General features: G+C 32.5%; 1 protein-coding gene across 2 annotated transcripts in view; it reads left to right on the top strand.

Annotated features, from left to right (window-relative positions):
- Positions 1–18,247, top strand: part of LOC148626861 (DDB1- and CUL4-associated factor 1-like) — a 55,023-nt gene extending 36,776 nt beyond the window's left edge. For both annotated transcript variants that reach the window (XM_088551317.1, XM_088551253.1), the window contains exons 25-37: positions 101–162; positions 3,439–3,502; positions 3,897–3,968; positions 4,379–4,435; positions 5,873–5,973; positions 7,117–7,198; positions 9,863–10,096; positions 10,625–10,715; positions 13,132–13,230; positions 14,099–14,175; positions 15,146–15,235; positions 15,479–15,590; positions 16,004–18,247. In XM_088551317.1, coding sequence (XP_088407443.1) covers positions 101–162; positions 3,439–3,502; positions 3,897–3,968; positions 4,379–4,435; positions 5,873–5,973; positions 7,117–7,198; positions 9,863–10,096; positions 10,625–10,715; positions 13,132–13,230; positions 14,099–14,175; positions 15,146–15,235; positions 15,479–15,590; positions 16,004–16,161 — 1,299 coding nt within the window. In that variant the 3' untranslated portion in view covers positions 16,162–18,247. The remainder of the gene's footprint in view (positions 1–100; positions 163–3,438; positions 3,503–3,896; positions 3,969–4,378; positions 4,436–5,872; positions 5,974–7,116; positions 7,199–9,862; positions 10,097–10,624; positions 10,716–13,131; positions 13,231–14,098; positions 14,176–15,145; positions 15,236–15,478; positions 15,591–16,003) is intronic.
- The last annotated feature ends 2,250 nt before the right edge of the window (positions 18,248–20,497 follow it).

Genomic DNA, 20,497 nt, shown 5'->3' with positions numbered 1-20,497 from the left:
CTAGCTTTAAATTTTGTGTCCTTATTTGCCATCTGTTCAGGGTTTGAGTTTGTATTTTCCCCAGGAAATGCTGTATTAATTACAATATTTTTTATTTTAGATCTTGCCTCCATATGGGGGAGTAGATGGGGCATGTGCAAACAGGAAATTTATATACAGCAGGTAATTTATTGATTTTGAAGTGTGACTTGAATGTGATAGACATTTATCTCCATGAAAAATTGGTATAAGTTGCCACAAGTGTATTGGAGTGCCCAAGTCTATCTGTTATATCTTCTGTAAATCCTTGTGAGCATACTGAATTAAAATCATCTATAGAAATTTTACATATTTACTTGTTAACAAGTTTTAAGGTCAAAGGTCAAGGCCACATGGTTAAACATTACTCAGCAACCTTTCTTTATCATAAATTTGCAAAATAACTTTCTGGTAGTAACATAAAAGATAACATTTAGAGGAAATTCTTTAGTCATTATCTAAGACTGCTGTAGAAGTCTATAGTGAGTTCAGATATACTTTATGCATAAAGGCTAGAAACCACTAATTCCACTTCCCATAGGCTTCAATGCTAATTTCACAATATTCAATAGCTTCTCTGGACTTAACTTTAACCTGCAGAGGATTCGGATGATTCTACATGTCAGCTCACAATCCTCCAAATGGCATGTGGGGTTAGTAGACTTGCAGTGCAGTACTGGTTACAAGAAGTGAATGGTCTATAAATAGCATGGGAAATCCCAGTGTTTTCACAAGATAGAGGCATATTTAGAAATCATTATGGAGATTAGGCTTCACATCACAAGAAGCAAAATGCACCTATAAAATGTACAGAAATGTTTTTCCTTTCAGAATCAGTTTAAATTTTTTATATAAGATAAGAACTTTTTTCACAGCGCTATGAGGAACAGGGGTTAATTTCTTTGTAGGACTATTTTGCATACGTTCCAAATGCTCATTGGTTGAATTGGTGGTTTTTAACCTAAGAGTCATTTTCTGTCTTAGAAAAAATAAAGAACTATTCAAGTACCTTCCTATACACATAGTGAATTAATTTGCAGTTTCAGTGAAATGTGACAAGCACTTTTTTAAATGTTTGATTTTCAAATATAAGTTAACCAAGTTGTGCCAGCAAAAAAGTGACAATGTTCTGCCATACTTAAATGCCTTAAAGCTGCATTAGCTGTCATTTTCGTAAATTTTTGTTTCTGTTGAAATATACCTTAATTTTGAATTATTTCTACCAAATCGTACTTTTCCTGTATAATTTCATTCGATATCCACAAATAAAATGTGTTAAATACATGAAATAGGTGGCTATGTATTTATTGTCTTACAAGACAAAAAATCAACCGAGATAAATCCGTATGCATATGACTTCTGGTGACCTTAATCCATGCATGTGCTGTAAGGGTCTCTTTTTTAAAAACAAATCTGATTTCAAAGTGAAAGTGGTAATCAATGGCAAGGAAGAGCGTTTGATTCAAGCCGTAAAAGACAAAAGTTTTAATATTATGCAAGGATCCTTTTAAAATTTACGTATTGTGATATAATGTGGCGCAAATGTGGTCAGTAACTGTCATTATTTATTTGAAAACTAATCAAGAATAGATGAAATGAATTTTTAACAAGACACCTGCTTACCTGTGTATCCTTTATTGTTATTTTTTTTACCAAGTTTAAAGTATTTTTAACCCAGGTTAATATCCTGTCGGCAATCTTCGGAAGTAATGGCGAAAAATAATTAGATCTGAGCTATCGATCTTCTTTGATTAAAAAAAATGTTGTTTTCACAATATTCTGTAGGTATTATCGACATTTATTGCTTCAATTGCATTACTACAAACTTATTTCATTTTATCAGCAAAATTCAGTAGAATCAAAACTGAACAAATTTGACAGCTAATGCAGCTTTAAATCTTTGCAAAGAACTCTTTCTGACTTTTCAAATGAAAAAAAATCAATCACTACTTGTTTTTTTCTTTTTCTTTTTTTTTTTAACAATATTAATAAAGAGATAGCCTTTAAAAGTAATCATTTTCTGAAAAATTGGTCTATTTTTAAAAATTTATTTCTGACATGCCTCCCCCTTTTTCTTGATCACATGTCAAACCCTAAATCTTTAAATTATCACAAAAGGTGATATCTTTGGCTTTAAATTTGTAAATACAGTGTTTTCACATTAAAACATGACCAGTGAAGGGCACCTAAAGCCAAAAATACTCAAAATTGGAATTCCCATGTTGCCAGGGAAATGCTTGTATGTCCTTAACTGCATTAATGAAAGTGATATTTTCCTCATTTCCAACCAAATTTTTGCTAAAATCTACTCAAAACTTGATTTCAAGTGCTGATTACCACCATATTTAGGTAAATATAGCCTGCAAAGTTCAATATTTGACATTTTTAGTAAATTTTCTACACTATTTACAAGAAAGAACATAAAAATCAGCCAAAAAGACTTATTTTCCATAATTTGGACCTATAAGTTAACTAAATGCATATTTTGAATGCTTTTTGTAGTGTAGTCCTCTCATAGCAAAGTTTACAAGATCTTCAAGTAGTTTAAAGCTATTCCAAGAAACTTTTCATTTTGCCATGGCTTCAGCATAAGGCTAGAAACCACTAATTCCACTTCCCATAGGCTTCAATGCTAATTTCACAATTTTCAATGGCTTCTCTGGACTTTACCTTAACTTTAACCTGAGAGGATGCAGATGATTCTACACATGTCAGCTCATAATCCTCCGAATGATATGTGGGGTTAGTAGACTTGCAGTGCAGTACTGGTTACCGGAAGTGAAGGGTCTATAAATAGCATGGGAAATCCCAGTGTTTTCACAAGATAGAGGCATATTTAGAAATCATTATGGAGATTAGGCTTCACATCACAAGAAGCAAAATGCACCTATAAAATGTACAGAAATGTTTTTCCTTTCAGAATCAGTTTAAATTTTTAAAATAAAATTAGAACTTTTTTCACCGCACTATGAGGAACAGGGGGTAATTTCTTTGTAGGACTATTTTTGCGTATGTTCCAAATGCTCATTGGTTGAAATGGTGGTCTGTAACCTATAGGTACTTTTTTGTGAATCTGGTAATGTTTATGGTATATGCATGTATGTAACTAGGAGAATGATACAATAGATTTGAAATTAGGTGTTTTGAATTAATGATTTTATAGGCTTGGTTAAAGAGTGATGGAGCTTTTCATACTTTAAATTACAAGTTTGTTTATGTTGCATGTGTCAACCAACACGGATATCAAGACTTCTCGTATCATCAGCTCTGCACCTTCATTCATACAATCACTTCCAAATTTCATACCTCATTTCCGACATTTTTCAGTGTCCCTAAATATATAGACACCCATCCCTATTAGGTATCTCATGATTCTTTTAGTAACTTTAAAATGTATTGTTATTTTTTTTTTTCTTCTAGATTTCGACCTGTAAGAACATATAAAGATTCTGATGAAAGTGGCTTTTCTTGTTGTTCATTCTCAGTAAGTATTAGTCTCATTTGAATAACAAGAAAAATTCTAACTTTTATTGGGTTGTCTCCCTTTTAAGTAGTTACTGTTACTTTCCAACTAAGTGGTCTGTGTCTATGGAGGTAGACAGTATGATGTTTTATTAATATGTGTTAAAATAATATATCATAGTCAAAGTTATATGACAGGTTCAGTTGAAAATTACTGCTATTACTACATTATGATAAGTACACTTCTTAATATATTGAATTTTGTCAGCTGTCAATGACACTGGAAGTAACTTTCAAACTGGGGGACTTTCGTGAATTATAAGGAAAGAAATAAACAAAAACTTCTATTAATATTCAAATAAATTTTACAGAGAGATAACCTGTGATTTTATTCATGAAGTATGATATATTTCTAGGTAGATCAGCAGTATTTAATATTAGGAACACATTCAGGGGATGTCAAGTTTCTCAATGTATACACTGGAGATGTAAGTACTTAAAAAGAAGGTTACCCAGCCACAACAGACTGTTTTTGTTACTGTGAAGGGTATCCACTATATAATGAAATTTCATTACTTTGAGTTTGTATTTATGCATTTTAAATAGAGCATCTTAGTTTTCATTGGAACTTGGTTTGTTTTATTGATCTAAATCTATTGTTGTATTTTCCATTAGATTTGAAGCTGGGATGGTACATAGTTGTTGATTATAGCCCTAATAGTCACCCTTTTAATATTGTTAAATTGAGGTACATTTGTATTTCTATTTTGCCATGACAACATTTAATATAGATGGAACCCTTAAGTACATGTAGGTAGTGAATTCATTTTCCTTCTGATATTACTTATGTCCTGACTATTGATTTAGAAAATGATTCAAAAATTTCTTTTTTCTGCAGGAGATTGCGTCAAACCAATGCCATTCCAACACTGTAACAAATGTTCAACCGTCAAAGGTAAGTCACATGAAAATTATCTAAATAAATGTATTGTATTCAAAATTTTTTTAAAAATGTGTGCAATAGCAGAAAAAGAAAATACAAACTTGATTACTGTAAAAGCAAAAATGTTCATTGGAGATTGAATTTGTTTATTTAGTGGGTAGAACAAATAAAAAAAAATAAATCCCCATGAAAATTTCAAATAAAACACAATTTTGAATTAAAATGCACTAAACTTAATCAAAAAAATTATGTGCATAAAATTAATTGTCCCAATTTTCTCAAAACATGCCATCGTTATTTACTTTATTGTGTGTGATATAGAGCATGTAATACACAATATCAGGTGTGCCAAACTGTCCTAGAACCCTTTTTCACTTTATTAACAGATAATAAAGATCATTTACAAAGGTGTAAACAATTGTCACTAATCCTTTAATCCACTTAGTGAACTGTTTAATCCACTTAGTGAACTGTTTAATCCACTTAATGAACTGTTTAATCCACTTAGTGAACTGTTTAATCCACTTAATGAACTGTTTAATCCACTTAATGAACTGTTTCTAGATGTGAAAACATTAATACATGAGTTTGACATAACTATCTTTTTATTAATTGTGACCGAGTCGATGCTGACTCCATTATTTTAGTGAAACCCTTGATTTTTATATAACAGGACTTGTAAATATTGCAAATATAAAAACATAACAGCAAAAAATGCTTTCTTCGAAAGATTCTCTGAAATCCCTTGCTAAGAGTGGGTGGAAGCTGTGTGGTTTACTAGACTACAGTAGATCAAAGAGCTTGCATGAGAAGTAAAAAAAAAAAAAATCATGAAACCATGAAAATTTGTCACCACTAAATCAGTTACAAGGACAAAATCACAAAAAATATTTTCACAGAATTCATCTTGCATGTATTTATCCAATTAAATAATTCTCTTGCCAACTTATTGTAGTTGTGATAAGTTATATTTTAATATAGCCATAGTCTGTCCATATACAATCATCATTCAGTTTCTTCTGACAGGGTAGTCCTGTTGAACTTAACATACTTTTGATTTTGCAAGGTTGTAGGATTAAATGCAGTTTTTGTAATTGTGAGAGGATGCTTTAGCGAGCTTTCAATTTGCTTTCAACTGTCATCCATTTCTTTTCCATAATTTTTTTTGTCCTTATGGAAGTTAATGAAATTTGCACAGGTGAAGGTTTTATTTACGAGGAAAAATCTTTTTATTTTACTTAGAGGTCAATTAGTCAACATTGAAAATCTTTGTGAAGTTGGGAACTTCAGCAAATGTTATTTAGACAGTATCATATTTGTAATGTTTTTTTTTTTTTTTTTTGATTTTGTAGAAGAGCTGTAAAAACCAAAACAGAAAGAATGAACAATTTGGTAGAATCACAATTTTTTCAATGGAACTATAATGTAACATAACTTGACATTTTACAGGATGGTAAATCAATACTGACATCATTTACAATGTCATGGTCTGACGTGACATCGTCATCCTCTCTCTGGTCAATAGAGGAAGGGAACTCACTCACTGAAAGGTCTGTTATTTTAGTACTCACACTGTAATTGTCTTGTAATTGGCTGGCATTTTTTCATTTCGTACCAATTATTAATAATTGGCAGATATGTGTGTTGTCTGAAGTATACAGGCCTGAAATTGCAGGCAGGAAAGTTGGAAGGACTTTCTGTTCTAGCAGTTATAAAAAGCTTCACTGAGTGCAGCATGATACGACCGCGGCGGTCTAACCCCGAACAGTTGGGGCAAGTGTGGACGTAATGTTAGTTTTTGACACACTTAAGCAAAAGGACTTACAATTTATCATGGACACATCAATTGGCTTGGATACTTTAGTGCACAAAATTTTAAATTAAATAAAAAAATGTAAAATTCATACCAAAAATTAAAAAATCAATATTTTCAGGTATGGCCCCTTTGACCCTGTATAACTAGAAAACCGTAAGAGATAACTGATTGTAGAAGGCAGGAACTTTTATGAGGAATCCTATGAAAAACTTTCTTTCAAAATCGGATCAAAAATTAAAAAAAAAAGTTGAATAATTCGGGCATTTGACCTACAACTTGAAAACAGTCCAAAACACATAAAACATGCTCATAAATTTGTTTACCAGAATTAAATGAGGATGGGTTTTAATAAAACACCTATTTTTACACTTTTTGGCCCCTTTTACTAAAACATTAGGGGCTACAAAGTCTAAATTAAATGTGAATCTTCCTTAAGTGGTAAGTAAAATAATTTTAAAATTTCAGAACAATTGTTCAACCGCAACTAAAGTTATTATGCAGAAACAAATTGTCCCCAAATGATGACGATGGCGGCACCATAACATTATATATCCACAAATTTTTTGTGGTTGTATAAAAACTCATTGATCATTTATTTAACTGTCACTGACTCAATAGTTGTGACTTAATAAATATTGTATTTTTTCATATCAAAATTATTCTGCTGACGTTATTGCGGTATGAAGACAATAACAGTACACTGACTTGACAAAAATATTGAGGTACAACTAACCAGTGATACAGTTTGGTGCAGCCTCACATTTTCTTGCATCTCTCTATCTGTTTATCTGATTAATGTCAGATCAGTGAACTGTTTTTGTCTGATGTTTTTTCTTTTTTATGTTAAAGATGTTAATCCAGTAAAACTGTATTTCAGGTATGCCCTGACTGGTCACTATGCTGAGTTCAGTAAAATGGTGGAGGACAGAATTATCACAACAGAAGGGGAAAAAGCTTATGTAAGTGTCAGACATATTACTATTGGTTCTTATGTAAGTGTCAGACATATCACCATTGGTTCTATAATGCATAGGGTGGTTTTTCCTTTAAAAGTTGATGTAAAAATTTTTTTTACTGATGTATGTATTTGTTGTACACAGTGAAAATAGTGTAACTTGTTAGAACCATGAACATTACTGGCTTTAATTTATTTTAAATAGAAGGGACCATTTCATCTGTTTTGTGTATTTATTTCAATAAAGAATATTGTTAATTCTAGAAGAAGGACTGTTTTTACTACAATCAGTTAAGGGGTCTGAGCGAACAATGCAGACGGTCATCAAATAGGGCATGTGTGTTGATAGCTCGGCCAAGCATGATAATAAAATGCAGAATTTTTTCTGATGTGTATCGGGAATACATAAAGGGTTTATATTTAAAAATCATAGTTTTTATGTTTAATGTTTATTTCAAAATTTTAAAATAGTAGAATATCCAATAACTATGAAGTAGAGTTCAATATGATGCGTAAATAACAATATTAATCGACTACTTTGTCCAATGGTAATATTTTAGGGCTCTATGACCAGTGTGCCCAGTCCCGTGCAGGTCTGGGTGTTAAAAGAATAGGCCTGCAGCAGCGCTAAGCTTGTCGTAAAAGGCGACTAAATAGTGCTCAGAACCCTAGCTGGGGGCTAGGGCGCTCTGCCCACAGAGCAACTGGGATGTGTGCCCCAGGTGGTGGAATGGGGTACCCCTGGCGTGTTACATGCTGGGGTTGTCAGGCTATAATACGGAAAACCTGACCGCAAACCATAGTGGTGCACCGTGTTGGGAAAGATGCCACGTTCCTCGCACATTAAAGAACCCTACTATGGTATTCTCCCGGAGTAGGAACCATAGGGCTCCGCCACAGGAGGCTAAATTGCCGACCCTACCCACCTCTCCCTATTTCCAGTGGCAATCAAAGTTTGTCGACCCCCCATTGTCCTCGTGTCCCATCCCTTTTTCATTTTATCATCATTTCATGTTAATTTTGTCATCAATTTCATGTTCATCGTCTGAATATAGCTGAAATATTGCTGCTCGGATGTTAAATCCCAACAAACAAACAAACAAACAAACCAGTGTGCCCAGGATTTTGTTATTCAGTAATTAAATTGTTTAAACTTGTGTGTATTTTAATTACTTCTTTCAAATCGTTAACACTTCGTATACATCATAGACATAATTAAATACACATCGCTAAACAATTTACAATCTCCTTTGATAATACTGGTAACTAATTGTCTTGTGTCCTCGTCATGATTAATTAATCCCCTCAGTAAACATGTCAGTTGCTTGTTAGATATAAAATTAACAGGTGAAACCACATCTAAATACCCTTTGCAACGCCTCAATAACCAAGTGACAAGATTAGTTAATCGATACACAAAAACAAAAGTATGGTGGTTGTAAATATAATCTGCCATGTTCTTTTGGGAGGAAATAAATTAAAACCAGATTCTGTTCAAGAAGATTTTATTGACAATCTATGCTTACAAAGGTAACAAGTCAAAAAAAAAAACTCACAAAAAATCCATAAATATGCTTTGGCAACTCATAAGTGGTCTCTGATTCGATGTTGACTCCCGCAAGGTCGTAAATTTTCGACCGATCTAAGGTCTGTAAAAATGTGTTGAAACGATGTATGGGTGTATTATAAATATCCCATTTTCAGAAATTAGTTTCCTGGTAAAAAAATGCGCACAATACACCCCAAAATACAGTAAGTGTCAGACATATCACCATTGGTTCTGATGTAAGTGTCAGACACATTACCATTGGTTCTTATGTAAGTGTCAGACATGTCCCTATTGGTTCTTATGTAAGTGTCAGACATGTCACCATTGGTTCTTATGTAAGTGTCAGACATATCACCATTTGTTCTTATGTAAGTGTCAGACATATCACTGTTGGTTCTTGTGTAAGTGTCAGACATGTCACTATTGGTTCTTATGTAAGTGTCAGACATATCACTGTTGGTTCTTATGTAAGTGTCAGACATATCACTATTGGTTCTTATGTAAGTGTCAGACATGTCACTATTAGTTCTTATGTAAGTGTCAGACATATCACTATTGGTTCTTATATTTTCCTTTGAACATAACTTGTCTTAATTGTGAATGTCAATGAATGTAGTTTATTCTTATCAACCATAATATTAGATTGTTTTCTGTTTCATTTGTGTTATTTCTTATGCTATTAGTTGCATGCAGTATCATTCCATATCACTTATTACACTGCCTGTGAGAAAAGTGGGGTATATAGTGAATGGGGTTTCCCTCTTTTTTTTCTGTACTTCTGTCCATTTGTTACACAGAAGGAAAGTCTTCTCTAATACATTTCTCTTCCTACACCACTGAATGGAATTGAATGAAACTTTCACAGAATCTTTATTCTATGTTCCATTGTACAAGTATTTTAGATTTTGATCCTAACCAAGGAGGTCAGAAGGTCATGTTATTGGAGAGTGAGAGCTGTATCCATTTAGTTAGCATTGCTCACAGTCTTTGTTGTTAGGCATAGTTTAAATTATTATATTGTTCAGTTTTTGTTGTTATATATCTTCTGTATTTAAAAGAACATTTTATGTAAGAATTGTTTTCATAATTTCTGAATGAGGCAATATTTTCTGATTGTAGATTATAGATGTTGCTACTGGTGATACCATTATAGAACTGTATGATGCTGATAAGGTTAACAGTTACCGTGACAACCGTGCTACCTTTCACCCCACAGATGACCTTGTACTCAATGATGGTGTTTTATGGGATGTTAGAGCCAAGAAGTCTGTACATAAATTTGACAAGTTTAACCCTCATATCAGTGGTAGCTTTCACCCTATGGGTCTGGAGATCATTATTAATTCAGAAATTGTATCCTTTGAAAATATGTCGTGTGTTTCCATGGTGATATCAATAATTATACCCAAGGAAGATATATACGTTTACTGGTAAATAGTTTGTCTCTGATATTTGAATGTGTATTTACTTAATCAGTTCTTCTTTGTCCAACTCCTAAACTTCTTCCTATATCATGCAGTGGATATTTTATTAGATTTGATGTTCTAATTGAAAAATAACAAATGTATATTATATTTGAATCACCTTGTCTATCCATCCATCATTTACATATACCATATTTTAATGAATAAATAGTGGACCTGAGTATAGATGCTGTTTTCTGGGTCAATGAAGAAAAAAATGCACACAAGACTTTCATGATAATATACACTACTACTGTTGTCCTGAATATTGCACCAACTGTATATTTACTGTGTAATGTTTTGCATGTTATATTAGTGGGTAGTCTTAAAGAATTACTGTGTTTCCTTTGATTGGTGAGTTGCTATGTATTTCTTCCTAGGTGAATTACTTAGTATGTATTCCTTAACTGTTAATCAGTGGGATATCAGAACCTTTCATCTTCTACACACAGTCTCAGCTTTGGATCAGTGTCAGATTAGATTTAGTAATGCTGGTGACATTATTTATGGTATGGTTTTAATATTTACTCCTGGGTCTTTCCCAGAAAAATCCAAAACAACTAAGATTGGATTCTGAAGAACCTGATCTAACTTGACACTGATTCTATGGCTTATGTAATAATTGTCTAGTTTATTTATTGACCAAATCATCTTCAAGGTGAAATCCATTACATTTACGTATTAAATACATTTCAGATCTTAAGTGGAAACCAAAACTATCCAGAACTTATTTACATACCTTTACAGAGGGTTGCTACTTGAATTTCTAGGAATGTTTAATTATCATGATATTTGTATCATGCTATTGCTCTTGTTGCAGAAACGTGTTTTTTTTAAAAATATGTCTTGTCTTGACTTGTCTTCATAATATTTGGTATTTAAAATTTCATTGAAATGATTTTAATCTATTTTTATATGCCCATCTAAGATGGGACATATTATGGTATACTGTCATCCGTCCGTCCGTCGTCAACACTTCATACAATAACTCAAAAGCACTTTCATCAAATTTTATGAAACTTTGGTGAATTGTTCATATCTTTTGACGTAAGCTTCTTTTCGATTTTTATAAATTTCAAATTTTTCGTTTCCATGTTATGAATTTTTATACTTAAAAAAGGGGGATTTTCTAGTTTTCAGACAATAACTCAAAAAACACTTTCACCAACTTTTATGAAACTTTGATGAATTGTTCATATTTATTGACCTAAGCTCCCTTTTGATTTTTATAAATTTCAGATTTATCTTTTCCATGTTATGAATTTTTATACTTAAAAAAGGGGGGATTTTCTAGTTTTCAGACAATAACTCAAAAAACACTTTCACCAACTTTTATGAAACTTTGATGAATTGTTCATATTTATTGACCTAAGCTCCCTTTTGGTTTTTATAAATTTCAGATTTATCTTTTCCATGTTATGAATTTTTATACTTAAAAAAAGGGGGGATTTTCAAGTTTTTGTACAATAAATCAAAAACACTTTCACTAACAGTTCATATCTATTGAAGTTAGCTCCCTTCCGATTTGTATAAATGTATATGCCTTAATAAATATAAAAGGTACTGGGTGACATTGTTAGAAAAGTGTGTTTTGAACAAGATAGAGAAAGGTATGGGTGAAAAATCAAGACAACAAACTTAATTAAAACTTGAGGTAGCCTTGACTGTGCCAAATTTTTTGTACACTTTTTATATACTTTTTTTTTTTTTGGGGGGGGGGAATTGGGGGTTGGGGTGGGAAAGGGTATTTGGCAGGGCTCTCAGTATTTCTAGTTCATCATATAAATTCATAAGAAGCATAAGGACAAGTTAAAAGGACAACAGGCACTTAAAGTGCAGCTCTTTATTATCATGTAAATTTTAAATGAATTTTCTGTGCCTCATTATATAGACTTCATTGGTATCGTACAATTATATGAATGATATAACTTACATTATTATACCCCCTGCAAGCAAATTAGTGGAATAGTGGAATCATGGTATCTGTGCATCACAAAAATATTGGCTTCCAATGGACAGATTTAAAATTTTGTATGTGGCTTTACTTAGATTTGGCAAACATTGTAAACGATTTTGGTTTCGTCCCATTTTCTGGGACTTTAATTTTTTGTATTAAATGGAATTATAGGAAAAGTTTTCTTCAAAAATCTCAGCTGCTTTTTACCTTTGGATATACTGATATCATACTAATTAGTATGGCTTTATATATATATGGGGGAAATGTTGTAAGTGATTTTTGTTTTGCTATCCAGTATCAGCTTCCTGTATCATTGATCTCCCCAGAGCCAAACAGCATTACATTGTCCTGATGCTATATTTTTTCCCCAGAATGCTATCTGAAAAGAACTTCCCCTAGAGTCCAATACAAATGTGATGCTATAATTGTTAGTTGCAAGATGCTGTATTGTAAGTGGTTACCAGGATGCTATCTGTAAATCTTCAGGAAAAGACTGCCTGTATGGGGGGGGGGGGAGAATACCTAGCATGACAACCTGTGTGACTTCATGATGCATCCTGTATCAATTATTACATTAATCTGAAAGTTTAATTGTTCAGGGGGGGGGGGGGTACCAATACCAATATTCATGGTTTTTGTGGTTTTAGTTACCCAAGAAATTTGGTTCCTAAAGAAATTTGAAATTTCCCATTCGTTTGTACAGTAGACTTGTCAAATCCACAAACGTAGCTTTTCCCTAAACCATGAAAACTGGTTCCCTAGAATAAAAGTACTTTCACAGTATTACATATTTCCAGTTATGAGTAGTAAACCTGATGTCTTTAATGCTTGCTGTGTGTAATCAGGTTGTGCAGTATTTTACTTAGGTTTCTAATGAAGTTCAGTTTTTTATGTGATAATTCAATACAAATTTAATAATAAATATTTTTATATTTTCATTTGTAATAAGTGTTATCTTTCTCTCAAAGCCATCCACATAGATGAGGAAGGAGATATGTATGAAAGTAATAAAAGTCCATATAGTTCTATACTGAGGACATTTGATGCTACTAACTACAGTTCTATAGGTAAGGTCATCTCTTTTTAAAACAAGATGGTATACACTGATGTCCATTCTACCTCTGTTTTTCCATCACACTTTATAGCTCTCCTAAGCTCATCTCCTGTCCATCACTTAGTAGTGTCTTCTGGCATAAAACGTCTGCTAATACATAAGCTAAGTGTGAATGATGTATGGAAAAGCCACTACAAGCAATCTACCTTTGCGTTCACCTAATAAATCAAGATGGCCGTCAGTGGCTATCTAAGTCTTTAAATGACAGATTTTCAAAGGTCAGTTCCTTTGAAACCACAGCTGCCTAAGTCGAAAACTTGATATGGTTGTAAACCTTAATGCCCTCTACAGAAAATCTACTTAATTTGGTTAATTTGGCTTAATGGATGATTGCAGTGACCCAAAGTTTCTGTTTGAATCCTTTGGAAAACAAATATTGGCTTATATCTCTGTTAATGAATTCTCTTATTATTGTTTCATTATTGACATCACTAGTAGAAAATCTATCCATACTGACCTTGACCTATAGGTATGATATCCTCACCAATAACATTACATTGGTATGAGGTTAATTCTTTATTCAGCTATTAAACCCTTGTGTACACTACAACCAACATTCCTGAATGGATTAATAACTGAGCTTGGTACATGTTTAGTCCTAAAAACTTTCAAGTCATAAGTCAATATTCAAACACATCTCACTTGTATATAAATTTCTCCATTTCTCGGTACTTTATACTTAAAACCAATGTATGGGAAGTTGAAGTTGTCTTTTTATTGTTTTGTTCATCTGTTTACCTGCTTTTAGTTACTTTAATTAAACTAAAATACCTTATTCCTGCTGGTGTCATCAGTAATTTTTGTGTTTTTTTTTTTCACAGCAACATTTGAGACAAAAGCTCAGAGTATATGTGATATAAGTACAGAGAACACGGATTCATGTATTGCCTTGGTAGAAGTAAGTCTGATACACTGTCTGTTAATGAGTGGGATGTCCATTTGTAGCTTTTATAACTCTTCTGTTATCATTGTTTTGTAACAGAAACTCATCACATCAGAATACTGTATGGAAAGGTAAAAATTGTGGTATATGCTTTCAGTTGATGAATTATTATAACCCTGCAAATAACGTTTCTCAACATTTCTTGTAAGTGCAACTCCTCCTTAACCATTTAAGGGAATTCGATGAAATTTTATGGGATGGCTAGGTATCATCTGTAGATGGGTACAAAGGAATATAACTTCATCAGATGATCAAAATAAGGGTATTACATGTTAAAACCTCGTAAGCACAACACGTCCTAGACTGCTCTAGGGACTTAAATGAAATTTCAAGGGAATGTTGGGCATCATATGTAGATATGCATGAGGGAATATAATTACTGTTGGATGACTCCAAAGGGAGATAATCCAACAAGTGTTTACATTTAAGTCAGTTTGGAGCAGGGGATATTCTTTGTGAGCTCACAGTATTACTAGTGTTATTGAAAAAATAAGCAGAATTACAAGAATTGCCAAAAAATGTGCCAGGATTAAAAAACTACTCTCAAGTGAAGATTTTTTTTCTCTCTTATTTTTAGAAAATTTACTAAATTTAATATGCATGAGGGAATATAATTACTGTTGGATGACTCCAAAGGGAGATAATCCAACAAGTGTTTACATTTAAGTCAGTTTGGAGCAGGGGATATTCTTTGTGAGCTCACAATATTACTAGTGTTATTGAAAAAATAAGCAGAATTACAAGAATTGCCAAAAAATGTGCCAGGATTAAAAAACTACACTCAAGTGAAGATTTTTTTCTCTTATTTTTAGAAAATTTACTAAATTTAATATAGCCCCAACAATTCCATTGAGATAATGAATGAATTGAATTATAGTTGTACTTTATATGTTATTGATTTGTTTTATTGTTTTATTTTCATCAGCAATCCCAACAATTTGGTGATATCTCAATGGATGAATTTATATGTAAATTGTATGAAGTGGGTAAACTAAAGGATTCTGAGGATGATCAGGTAACCAAATAGAAACAATGCATGTACTAATGTAACATTGAACAGAGATTCATCTTTCAATTTGTTTAACTGCTGAGTGTTGAACCAGGATTCACCTTTTGATATGGTAAAAAAAAAATTAAAAATGTTCATAGTGATGAAAAAAGTAATGAGATTGTTAAATGACAATGAGATGATGCATTTATTGTTTTCATAGTTATGTATGCAGGAAGCATTGACAATAATTTTGTTTCATCCTTGTAGCAGACAGAGGAAGAGGAAGAAATGGAAGACAATGATGACGATGATGATGATGGAGGAAATTTGGATGATGATGATGATTTGGACTCACTAGATGATAATGATGATGATGATGGTATGTGATAGATGATCAAAGAATATTCATTACTTTGTTTAGTTATATGTTTGACAGCATATTGAACTTTTCTTTGATTATAATGCTTTTAAAGCAAATTAAAACAAACAAACATATCTTGCCCTTATGTTGTAAACTAAAGCATTAAATTTTAAATCCCCATAGTTTGTCATATTATTTTCAAAAATGGATGATATTTCCTGCTTTTTTAAATCATAGGCAAAGGTAATTTGTTTAAAAGGATAAGCAACTACACAATTGTTTGTGTTGTATAGTAAGCATCAGATCCTGATACGATGTTATTAAACATGGTTTTGAATTTTAATCACTGAAAGCAGGACATTTTGTTCTGGTTGTCAAAAAAGTAAAATACCTGTCTTAAAATTTCAATAATATTAGTTTCTGTTTTGAAGGTGATAATGACAATGAAGGAGAAGAGGAAGAGGATGAAAATGATGAATTAGAGGACGATGATGATGTTAGTGACTTAGAATTTTCTGTGGCTGGAACAAGTGAAGAAGACGAAGATGACAATGACTTGGATGAAGATTTGTTATTTCAGCTTTATTGATGAGAATGATGGTGTAATTAGACATAGAATAATCACCCTTACTTATTAGTATTCAGGAAATATTCAACAGCTTTGTGTTGTGAATCAATTACATGGGATAAGTTTTGAAATGTGTATGGCAAAAGGGCAATACTTTCAGAAAGAAAAGTTGAGTAAATACAGAAAATTCTAATGGTAATTTGTTAGATAAATCAGTTACATTTTAAGGGCTTGTTTGTTTTTATTATTTTGCTCATGAAGTAATAGCGTGAAGAAATAAAATTATTTTAATTGTGTAAGTGATTTACAGGTTCAAGTAGTTATCAATGAAAAGATGTTTTGCTTGTATCCAAGGAGTAATTTATTGGGTTTTTAAATGTTGATAAATGGATTTCAGTGCAGAGTTCTCTCTAGATATTGTACATTCCCCAATGTAAGAAGTGGTCTACTGCATTCATCTCTTCTATATGTTCAAATAATAAAGTGTATACTTCATATTCCCCCCCCCACTCCCTGGAATGATTTTATAATTGGTTTGTGCTTTTGAATAGATATGCTGTTTGTTGTAGGGATGATTTTTTTTTTCTGCATTTTTAGTGGAATTGCACTATTTCAAATCTGGATTACCATTACAATTCTTTTTTTTTCTTTTTTTTACTTCTGATTTTGCCAATTCCTGCTTTTTTTATTGACCTCGTAAAATTATCCCTGTTTTTGATGACAAATTGTCATCAATTGCACTGGACACCCTCTTGACAAGATATAAAATAAGTTAGGTGTGCTTAGCACGATAGCTCCTAATGATGAATAATTTTAATTGTGAGAGATAAGCAGTTTATTATGGTTATTGTTTTGTAATTATGTTGTGTTTTCCTTTTAAATGATATGGCAGAATGTATTTGTCTCTAATTCTAATGATCTTGCTGTGTGAAGGCTACTGTTTTCCTTGTTATCCATGGTACGAGCTCTCCAATGTAAAGCTATCATATGCTGCTATTTTTTTCTGATTTTTAGGGGGAAAATATCATTGCTGTTCATTGCTGACAGGGTTTCACCAAATGTTCCATGTTATGCCTCAAGTAATTAAAGTTTAACTTGCATTTAAAAACAAATTCTATGATGTTACAATGTATACACTTGTTTTATTTATATTAATTCTATCTATAAATACTGTATTCTATGGTGCTATGTTTTTTATGGTTACTATGGTTACTGATGCATATGTTCTTTTAATGTTGATGAACCTGATTAATAATCTGTATAACAGTTGTCATTTCGTGGAAACTTATAAAATTAGGTGTATGGTACAATACTTTATTATATAGACAACAGTGTTTTATTGAATATTCCCAGTATAATAAATTTTGATAATTAACACTCTGAAATAAATTCAGTAATTTTTCAGGACTCTTGTCACAACTTTAGTATCAATCCGCCAATCACAGAATTCAAAGTTCATACTGAAAATATTGATAAATTATGAAGAAAATCTATATAATAAATAGGATAATCAGTTGGTTATAGTGAATAACTAAAATATTATCACTCATGCTGAGAACGCTTGAGAATTTAACTCGTGCACGGAAAAAGTTCTCGACACTCATGATAATATTTTGGTAATTCACTGGTGACTGTAATAATGACAATAGAAAATTGAAATATTATTTAATGTTAATGACAATAGAAAATTGAAATATTATTTAATGTCTTAATTTAAGCTGTATCCACAGTTTAGAAAGTTCTTTCTTAGTGTGTTAAGTCGTGAAAGATTGCTTTGCATACATTTTTTCTTGATTATATTTTTGCAGTGATTTATTGTAAGCAGTCAGTTGTTGACCTGAATGTTATTTTTTATCAACATAGGAGCTAGTGGTATAAAAAGTAAAATTGTACTAATTAGCTTGATTAATTTATAATTGATTATTTCAAAGGATTGACAGTATAAAAGAGAACAACTTTGCCTGTCTTTGTAATGACGTGTTAGTAAACCCTACAGTTTGCTGTCAAGACACAGGAGTAAGTGACTACATATCTAATCAGTGTTCATTTCATTGTTCAGTGTATAACTAAAGAATATTTTAAATAAATATGTCAACTTAAAGAACAATTTGTATTGTCAGAAGCCAGTGTTTAGCCTATTACTTATAGTTTCCTGTCATTAGCATTCAGAAAACTCAAAAAATAGTAGTCCAACCAATAATATGGAAACTTAGTATACATATTTCAGATGTGATTCTCCTGTTATGGAAAAAATTGACTCGTGTTTTGGATTTCTATGAAATTTTGTAAAATATTTGTCTTTATAAGTCATGCTCAGCATTGAATGCTATAGTCAATACTGTACTACATACTTTATTTAAGTTTATTAACTATGATGCTAACAACAGAAGATGATGGGTAGGTGATTTTCGCAACTATTTTTATAGAACCACAAAAAAATGTTTCAGTGATATAATGGTATCACCCTGTTGTTGTCATTAACTTTTGTGGCGGTGACACAGGTCATACATGGGTCTGGTTTTAATTGTCAGGATTTTAATGTTGATCTGTCATTGATGATCCTCTGTTTCAGTTTCGCAGAGTAGGAGGTATATAGTTGTCCTGCCGTCAGTCCTTCAGTTCATGCATCCCTATAAAATCTCTGAAAGACATTTTGTGAAAGTTCACGAATTCTTTTATCACAATATCCCATTATGCACCTCCTATTTTTCCATCTGACTATTGGGGTTTTGTACATTGTTATAGGGAGGGGGGCGTGGGTACCTTCAGCTTGCAGCACGCCAGGATCATGCTCTTCCAGAAAACCCCAGGCACCTCGCACACATCCTCAATCCCCTAATTGATAGAACATTATTGTCCAATATGTTGTAGTCATTCAGTGTAACATGTATTTCATCTATAAATATGGATTTCTACGATTTGTAACAACCATCTGGTTGTGTAAAAATATTCTTGTGAGTTTTAATGCAATGAATATTGTTGCATTTAATAATTTGTTGTCCGAGACCACAGCTTTGTGATAGTTTATCTCTATCCGAGACCACAGCCTTGTGATAGTTTATATCTATCCGAGACCACAGCCTTGTAATAGTTTATTTCTATCCGAGACCACAGCCTTGTGATAGTTTATATCTATCGGAGACCACAGCCTTGTGATAGTTTATTTCTAGTCGGAAGGATACACCTAACTTAAGTAATTCATCTGAGTTTTTTTTTATCAAAACTGCTAAAAAATATCAGAAACCGTTTCGTGTACTAGTTTCTGATGCAGAAATCATTCCCAGCATTTTTTGTCAACATATTTGTCCAGTGTGGTGGATGTGTTTTCCAACAGACCGTCTGCAGTCCGATGGGAACAAATTGTGCTCAATTACATATTACATACATTGACCTACTCTTAAAGATCAATGGATACGGGAAACTCACTAAACACACGACAAACGTGATGACTTATCGGTGGCAACATCCCTTCAGCGCCTGGAGTTTTCATATTACAAATAAATACAAAAAATATCAGTCATATATATTGTAAATTTCGATATGCAGTATGTGTTTCGACGACGATTAACCTTTCATCAGTAGTGTTAGAATCAATCAAATGCACAGGAAGATCTAAATCCAAAAAATCATTGTATACAAGAAGTATTCAAAACCAAAACAACTCATGCGTAATGCCAAGGCTCGCGGAAACGCGGACTTTTTGTATCATGCTAGACTTCTTACAGTTAGGATTCTGGGACAGGTTTATATGTTTCTACAAGGTTTGTCTTCACTTCAGAAGATTTATGGTCGTTATCATGCACTCTTGGATCGTTACAGTGTATTCATCTGAACTATGAAAAAAATAGTTCATCGTGTAATAGTTTTCCTTTCATCTACCCCGGATGTGGCTTTTCATGAGCAACTCAACGGGCGTGTCTAGAAAAGCAAAGGACGCTTACTCTACCGGTGCATCTGATCTAAGCTCCATCTCTTACATTCAAAAGTTTAAGTATCGATATCTGTCCAGAAATAGTCGGCTACAAATTACTTACTGTAATTTTAAAGCCGTTTTAGTAACGTGATTTTAACGTATGCATTGCTTCTGAACTGCAGGTTAGTTCCTGATTTTAAGCGTATTCAAAGACAGTCATACAACGTGTAGGTTTTTACGGGAATGCACGATGTCAGATGTATAACCTTACATGAGTTTCCTTCAAATGCACTTGTCCCTTCTCTGTCGGGGGAAAAGAGCCTTCATTTTTTCGTCTGTCCGTCCTACGTTTTGGCGAAATATATTCGGGTTTCTTTAGTATAAGAAAGTTCCTTCGTGGGTTCGATTTGCGTTTCAACTTTTACAGATTTTACTCTAGATATA

The sequence above is a fragment of the Perna viridis genome, chromosome 1 (assembly GCF_037379345.1).
Source record: "Perna viridis isolate PV_CMFRI_1.1 ecotype Kerala chromosome 1, ASM3737934v1, whole genome shotgun sequence".
NCBI lineage: Eukaryota > Metazoa > Mollusca > Bivalvia > Mytilida > Mytilidae > Perna > Perna viridis.
This window is presented reverse-complemented; position numbering and strand designations above follow the sequence as displayed.